The sequence below is a fragment of the Pteropus vampyrus genome, unplaced genomic scaffold (genome assembly GCF_000151845.1).
Source record: "Pteropus vampyrus isolate Shadow unplaced genomic scaffold, Pvam_2.0 Scaffold216, whole genome shotgun sequence".
Lineage (NCBI taxonomy): Eukaryota > Metazoa > Chordata > Mammalia > Chiroptera > Pteropodidae > Pteropus > Pteropus vampyrus.
This window is the reverse complement of record NW_011888997.1, coordinates 884946-893628: the sequence shown is the minus strand read 5'-3', so window position 1 is coordinate 893628 and position 8683 is coordinate 884946. Positions and strand designations below refer to the sequence as shown.

The window sequence follows — 8683 nt, the reverse complement described above, 5'->3', positions numbered from 1 at the left end:
CCCCCAAAACTTAAATCTGACCAAGCCTCAAAATCATAGCAGTTTATTAAAGATATAAGGAATACAATCATCAAAATCTAGAATATGGTAAACTATGCAGGACAGATAAACCAGGTTCTTCACAGATAAGTGGCAGAGACTTAAAGGGGTGTGTGGGGTGGGGTGTTTTAGATTAAAGTAGCGTTTAAGACACTTGTCAGGCAAATATACTGTACAGTCTTTGGATCCCGATTCAAATATAACAATGATATTATGAGGCAGTCAGGTAAATTTGAACGCTGATTGTATATTTGATGGGTATTATAGATACAAACTAAAGTATTTACAGATTAAATGATATATCTGGAATCTGCTTTAAAAATAATTTGGGGGTTTAGATGAAACAAAATTGGCAAAATGTAGATAATTATTGAAGCTTGGGACATAGGTTTCATATTATTCACTCTAATATGTTTTATGTTTGTAATTTTCATAAGAAGGGGAAAAAAGAAAAGAGATCAATTGCAAGCAAATGTTAGATGTAAAATATAGATGATGGCATCTTTTCTATACGGTTAAAAAATTGTTTATAACAATAAATTGGAAGAAAAAATTAATAGCATTCTGTAATAATTTTTAAAATGTCACTATTTTCATTAGCCCTCAAGATGAAACACAGATCACAAATCATAAATCAGAAGGCCACTCTGAAGAAGATACAAAGGACAGTATTCATGAGCAGGAAGAAAGTGTTGTTTCTTATGAACTAACTCCTGAGGCTTCTAGAGGGAACCAAACAATGGCAGGTAGATATTACACATTTCATGAATTTCTCACTGGTGCTTCCTCTGAACCTCTGAATTTATTTCCCATGTAGTGATTCTAGCAAGAAAGCCACTGAAATATTTTGATTACAAATTAACCTTTTGCCTTTCCATAAACACCTTCAGGAGGGATGCAACTGGGAAAAGGAGGAAAGGGTGACCTCTGTCAACCCAACCAGATCCACACAGATGCTGTTGTGGCTTGGAATCAGTTCATTCATTTTTGCTTTTGGTTTTGCTTTTAATCTTAACACATACCATAAATTTTTTCTAATAAGAATATCCTTCATTACTTGGAAAATTTACCCGTTTCTCTGAGGCTGGATTCTCAGTGTTCACAAACCCACCACTTTGGGATCTATAGAAGACTGAAGATCTAAACTGGCAGAACGGATTTGTTTGTTCTCACTCCTATTATAGTAATGGATTATAATCCACATCTGGGGTTTTCTCTGATAATAGAAGATTGTCATCCATAGCATGTTAAAAATTAAAATTTTCTATGCTCTTTTTTGATATTTTTTGGACTCTTCATGTATCTTTTTTTTTTTTCCTTTATTTTTCTTGAGGATTTTTGGTGAGGGATGGGTATAGGGGGTCATACCACTAGTGCATTTAATCAGCTTTGTTTCTCAAAAATCATTCCTAGCAATCCTTCCTCCCATCCCACCCCATCCCCCAATCATTTTTCAGAAAGGTAACTACAATGATGTTCATTTATTCAGGATTGTTCTTAGGTAGAGCATTGTCTGTGTCATATATATATATGTATATACATGCAAATTTACATCATTGTGTCCCCTTGTAACCATATTAAGCACTCTCTTTTCCTTTGTCTCTATCTTTTATAAGGTGATATACACAGAAATTCTCACTTTTTTTTTAAATTGTCACTGACAACTCTCAATTATCGTTGTGGCAGGTCTCAGTCAAAGTGGTGTGTTAGGTATATTAAAAGCACAACATCTGTAGAGTTTTGTTGCATGGAACTAAAAAGACTTTTAAGAGTGAGACCCAACAAGAGTAATTCACTGATAGACACCTGAAAATTGACTTCAATACAAAACAAAACAAAAATTTTTTTTCTTCAAATTTTATTAAGATATAATTGACATGTAACATTGTATAAATTTAAGGTATACAAGGGGAAAGAATGCTTAAACAGTCTTCAAGAGACATTTTATACTGAACAGTCAGTTCCCAGATTATTAAATAACAGAACCCAAATACAACTAATTCCTTCTCGAAACGTGTTCTTATTGTGTGGGGTCACAGCATTAGATTTTCTTCCCCAAGTGTGTCTTAAAGATTTTTATTTTCTTGGTATGTTTTAGTGAAAAGTCTGTCCTCGTCGCCTGAGTCCTCAGCATCACCGGTTCCATCCACTCAGCCGCAGCTCACAGAAGGATCACATTTCATGTGTGTGTAGTCTCAGAAGTACGTTTCCCTTTGCATTTGTACTTTACCTATAGAATTTCTGACTGGAATTTTATTCATTTGTTAGTTTAGTGAATAAAAACAGATTAATTTTGGACTGTGGGTTATGGATAGTTGGCAGAGCTAGTAAGTAGGCCATGTATTTGAACCATGAGCAGTAACTCACATTTCCAGCATTGGTCCTCCCAGTGATTTGCTACGTGACAGCATTTTCTCTGTCTCTTATTTCATCATCTTTAAAAACAGCAAAAGTTAGAGGGTATGTATGGCCTGTGCCAAGACAAGCCTCACAGTGTTTTGCAGCTGTGTTCCCACTTAATGTTCCTTTCCATAGTCAGATCTGAGAATTCTGTTTAAGTCATTACATGTTGATTGAGTAATGTTTTTTATAGTTAGTGTGACATATCGACTGCATTGGGAGTTTGTTAATTATTTTAAAGGACAAAGAAATATTTATGGTATGGCTAGATAGATGGAATATTTTAATCTTTAATATCTATCAAATTACTTCTAAATATAATATTAAGTCAGGGAGACAGCTACTAAAATAGCCATGGATTGGGACAAGGAGAAGGAGAAAGCCTTTCTTGAATAATGTTCTTTAGACCACAGTTTCAAAGCTGAAAATAATATCTTGTGGTCTTACTTTAAAATTTTATACAATCACAAAATTCTGCCTGCACTTTTGTACATAACACACTCTTTTCTCTCACAGTATCTATGAGATCTAGTAATGTTTTGTGCTTTGGGGTCACCACCAATTTCTTTGTTATACAATTAAAAGCAGAGAAAAAACTTAGGGACTTTATGAGCATTGTGACTACCACATTCTCTAATTTTTAGATTCTCAAATAAGTACAAGTACTAACCTGACTACATTTATTCAGTAGTGCTTTTTTCCTAAAATCTACTTCCATTCATACCTTTTTGTAGCAGCTATAATCTGTGCCCTTGCTTTCAGCCAAAAGGATTTATGTTTAACTGTCTTGTCATATTTGTAACTTTTATTTGAGATTATGTCAACCTGCAGCCTAGAAGAGGGCTTTGTTTGCTGTCAGTTGGGTATCTATGCAGGATTGACATCCTTTTTGGAATTACAAACAACCTATTTGTTATAGTCTTACCTGTGTCTTGCCTCTGTCACTCATATATTTAAACTTTTAACTTAATATGTTCAGAAATGACAGTTGCCATTAGTGACAGAATAACGGCAGACATAGGAATAATAAACACTATGCTCATTTGATTCCTGTACGAAGAGTTGATCAATGGCCTCTGTCTATCTTAGTGGAGAAATGTACGTTAAAAGCCACTCTCCTTATCTTTTGGTTCAATAAACAGGTTACAATTCATTGTACATAGACCATTCTGATAATAAAGAATGTTCACAGTTAAAACTCGAGTACATTTCCAGGTTCCTTAAGTTGTTATTATTGGATTTTGTTCTGTTTTACTTTTATTCCAAGAGCCAGTGGCATTACATACTAGAATTAGGTATAGTTATTGCCAGATATTTTCCAGTCTTGTGGCTTGCAGCCACCACAAACTAGTAGTAACACTCAAACTTATTTTATATCTTCCTATTGTTCATATGTCATCTTTCTAATAGTAATTTTGACAGAACTTAGGAAAGTTTTACAAATGACACTACTGTGTAGGTAGCTTAATATATTCTTACATATTATAGTGAAGTTATGCACATCTTTGCTCATCTTGTTGATCTTTTGGATTTAGCCACAAATTTGAGTACATTTTTATTCCGAATTATTGTTTAATTGTATTATGTTTCTTTGCTTTGTGAATTAAGCTTATGGAAATGAAGAGAAAAATGTCTTTTAATTGTATTATGTTTTAGGATTTTCATGGCCACGCTTGTCAGTTGTATTTGTTACAGAATGTCACCCTCAGTTACTTTAGGAAATGGTCGTTCATTAACTTGCAGTTGTCAAAGTAAATTTCCCTCTCTTTACTTTTCAGCTATACTGACTTCTGTTGAAACCATTCAAACTTAAGGACATGACCTTCAGCAATGTGAGAAGATATTGTACAGTATATTTTAAATCTATGAAATTCATAGTTCTGATGCTTTTGGCCACAGAGCATCACTTTATCACTTCTGGAAAATGTTTATTCCAAAACAGCTTTAATGGCTCATATGTACACTCTGTAATCTCAAGGTTATTATTCTGACACCAGCTTGCTGCTATGATTTCAGAGCACATAAGTAAAGGTGCTTTTTCCTGTGCGGTCTCAGCCAGAGCTTACATAGTTGCTGATATCCAGATTTTGATGTTTCTAAAGTCTAGGTGGAGTTATATTTTTTCTTTTCAGTACTTCAATTTAGTTATTTCCAATGAAGCTTGTTTTCCCTTTTTTTTCCTCTTTGTTCCCATTTCGGCTACTGCAATGCTTTGTTTCACACTTGATTTGTAAAAATTTTATATATATATATATATATTTAAAATATGCCATTTTATTATTGCTAAGTGAAGTATGTCCCGTTTTCTGCTATAATTATTTCTCAGTCAGATTGCAATGTCAGCAGTTACTGCCACACTCTTGTCAGCTTAAACACAAATGTTATCGCTTACTTTTTCTTGAAAAACAATTTAAAATGTAGGTATTTTGAAGTACTGGCCTTATACTTCATTGGAATAGATGTGTACAGCAATAAGCAGGTTTTCAAATCCAGTACTTAGTTTGTGTACAAATGTAATTATGTTCATTGTGTATATATTATACAATGAGCACATGTAATGTAAGTATTAAAGGCTACTTACTATTGTTTAAATGCAAATGTTCATATCTCATTTCTTTTTTATCATGTTAAATAAATGTTGATGTTCTTATATCACTCGCGTTAGAATTTTTGCTCTTTCCATCTAAAATGGAAATTCTGAAGCCCAAGAGACTTCTTGAAGTTAAAAAAAAGGATCTGTTAATCTCAGCATCGTAGACAACATCATAAAAGGACCTTTTCTGTCATCTAGTTAAACCCTCCCATGTCAAAGTTAAGGAACTCGAGGCCCAGAGAGATAAATTAATTTGGCCACAATCACATTTCATTTAATGACAGAATTTGGACAAGAATATAGTTTTCCTGACTTTTCCTCTTAAGGCCATAAGCTCAACACCACTGGGCAAATTTAGTGTTATGAAGTCTTCTACACCTGTTTCTGTTTGTTTCCAAGTTGTAGAAGCTAGCTAGCTTCAAGCATCTGCAGTCTCGCTCTTCTCGGCGGATTGGACCTCGAGAGGGCATGTAGGGTAGAGGGTCATTTCTCTGACATGAGTAACCAGAAACCATTTCATCATAAGTAGGACCCTCAGAGATCATTTTCGCTTACAATTCATTCTTTGCAGATGTTCACGCTCTTCAGAATCAATTACGTTTTCTTTCCTCTATAATCTTTTGTCCATGCTATATATATTGTTCCCAGGGTACAAGGAAATTTGATGTTTTTGGATTCCTATATAAAATGGCTGAAACTCAATTGGTACTGGTCAGTGTTCCCTTTTTTTTTTTTTGTAATGCTGTATTAAAAGGACTTAGATTTAATTCAAAATGCAGATGTATAAAAATTCATCTACTCCCAAACAAACACACAAAAAGAAATGCAGATAAATACAGTCTATGTTATAAGAAGTGAATGAAAAGAGAGGCTAAAATGGAAGGAGAGTGTTTAGCTATCTGAATCCAAATAAACATGTTTACACATATTAAACATATTTAACCTTTATCTGAAGATGTGACATAAAAGTCTTCTCAAAGGAAATAGTCAACAAATTGTTATTTCCCTTTATTTACAATAAAGTCATTGTTGCAGATCTTTTGCCAGTGTATTGGGGGGACAGTTCTTTGTTTTTTGTTGGGGTTTTTCTTTGTTCGAATATTGTGTGTGTGGTGTATGTTTTGGTTTGGTTTTATTAAGCACATTGTTTAAACTATTTCAAGAAGGAAAACTGCCCCATACTGGGATACCTGGCTGCCTGGGGTTTGGAAAAAGCAGTCTAAAGTAGTTGTAACTCTTGTCAACATTTCAAAAAGCCAGATGAAAACCCTGTGTACAAACAGGAAGTCAGCCCAGGGACTTGTTACGGGATATAGTAAAAGGGACTAATAGTTCCTAAAATGTTTGAACTAGATCAATACTTTCTCACCTAAAGCTCACCTACCCAACTCCCCTTCTCTTATTGGAGAAGGGCTCAGAGAACCCAGGACATAGGGAGATCATGGTTAAGAAGGGCAAGTTCTCCAAGTGGGGGGATCTGTCACAAGAGCAACTTCTCAGGCATAGGAACAAGCACCAAAGTTTAGTGCATGCCCTGTTGGGTTGATTACTCAATCATCACATTCAAGTCCCCACAGCTTACTTGCCTCCAGTTTATAGAAAGTTGAAAGTCAAACTCCTGTGATGGTAAAAAATTAACCATGAGCGAGCGATCTGCAAACTTTTTGCTTGCACATCCCCCCAGATTTTTTTCTTTTCATTCTTTGAACCTCTTTATTTTTAAAATTTTTATTATGGTGACATTGGTTAATGAAATCCAGTAAGTTTCAGGTGTGCACTGCCCATGTTTAGATTTTTCTCTGTCACCACATATTTGACCCCTTTAATCCCCTACTTACCTACCCCCTCCCCTCTACCCTCTGGTAACCACTAGTCTATTGTCCATGTCCATGAGTCTGTTTGCTTATCCTGTTTGTTTGTTGCTTTTAGGTTTATATCCCACATATAACTGATATCATATGGTTTTCAACCTTTTCTCTCTCTGTCTTATTTTGCTTATCATGATTATCTCCAGGTCTATCCATGTTGTCGCAAATGGCAGTATTTCATCTCTTATGGCTGAGTAATATTCCACTGTATATATGTACCTCAGCTTCTTTGTCCAATCCAATTAAATCCAATTAAAAATATCCAAAAAAATATTTTTAAACATATACCCCTTTGCACGTTTTCAATTTGACATCTACAACTTTTCATAAGTTAAAATAGTTGAAAAAGGTGCAATTTTTAGCATATTGTAAATATTGCCTTTAAAAATAAAACTGTTAAAAGTTTATTTTTATTTTTTTTATGACATTGGTTAACAAAATCCAGTAAGCTTCAGGTGTACAATTTAACAGTAAGGCACATATATATTGCATTGCGTGTTCCCCTACAAGTTTTATAACATTCAACAGAATCTAAATATTGCTTTGATACTTTCATCCATATTTTAAAAATGCAAACAAGTTTTTTAATAGCAAACTTTCTCTCCTTGAACTTATATTTCCATTTTACTTCCCCAATCATACTTGATCACAACAGTTTATGATTTGTCAAATTTAAGTATTTCTTATTCCAACCATCTCTGTGAAATCTTGTTGCTGGGCCATTGCAGTTATTTGCTTTCTCACCATCCTAGAAGATTTTACACCCTGAGGTCCAAGAGCAAGATTCAGAGAGGTAACTTTTTCATGTGTAGAGGAGAAAGGAGCTAATGTGAAAGGGGAGCCTTGACCTCAGGAAGCTTGGGGGGGTAGTCTGTTCTAGGCAGCAGTTTCATATTAAAGATAACAATCTAGATACTGCATCCAATGAAATCGTCCTAGCCTTGTATTACCCTGGAAATGCTTCTGTGTACTGATTCAAAGACCGCTGCCCTAAAGTAGCCATTAAAATATCTGTAAGTTTATTGATTTATGCATATGTATCACTTTAATCATATAAAGGCTCTATATAGATTTAACACATGGCAGAGGAACTTATTATTGAACAAGTTTGAACAAGTGTATGAATATATAAGGAGTAAATCGATTCACTTAATGCAGAAACAAATTACTTCTTGCTATCCTAAAGTAATTTGGAGCTTTCCCAGAATTCTCTCAAAAAAATGGATGACATCTTTTATCTGTAGGCTGAAAATTAATCTTTGAAGTGTGTGGCTTGTATTGGTAAAGCAGAAACTTAAAATATTTTAAGTTTAACTTTTAAATTTAACTTTAAAATTTTTTTTTATGGTGACATTGCTTAACGAAATCCAATAAGTTCCAGCCGTACATTTTAACAGGCATATATATATTTACACTGTATGTTCACTTCCTATAGTTAGATTTCTTTCTGTCACCACATATTTGACTCCCTTTACCCCATCTACTTCCCCTACCCCCCTCTCTAACTTTAATTTTAAAATAATTTACAGTGAAAAGTTAACCTAAGACATAAGGTAAAAGACTGTGTCAGAGGCAGCGGGGGAATACAGCAAGACTGTTTCATGTAATTCAAGCCAAGGACATTTAAGTATAGAACTCCCGAATTATGTTCCTCACAAGCTGACTGCCTCACAAGCTACTGGAAAATTCCTTATGTTCTCTATTAACCAGGTTCAGAAAAGCCTATCCGGTCTACTTGAGCGAGGACTCATCATTCTAGCTGCTTCCTAGGGAGGGGTCATTC

The 8683-nt window shown here is 34.5% G+C and overlaps 1 protein-coding gene across 1 annotated transcript in view; it reads left to right on the top strand.

Annotated features, from left to right (window-relative positions):
* PLEKHA5 (pleckstrin homology domain containing A5) overlaps nucleotides 1–5091 on the top strand; it is a 193079-nt gene extending 187988 nt beyond the window's left edge. The window contains exons 26-28 of the mRNA XM_023538246.1: nucleotides 632–785; nucleotides 2138–2240; nucleotides 4218–5091. Coding sequence (XP_023394014.1) covers nucleotides 632–785; nucleotides 2138–2232 — 249 coding nt within the window. The 3' untranslated portion in view covers nucleotides 2233–2240; nucleotides 4218–5091. The remainder of the gene's footprint in view (nucleotides 1–631; nucleotides 786–2137; nucleotides 2241–4217) is intronic.
* The last annotated feature ends 3592 nt before the right edge of the window (nucleotides 5092–8683 follow it).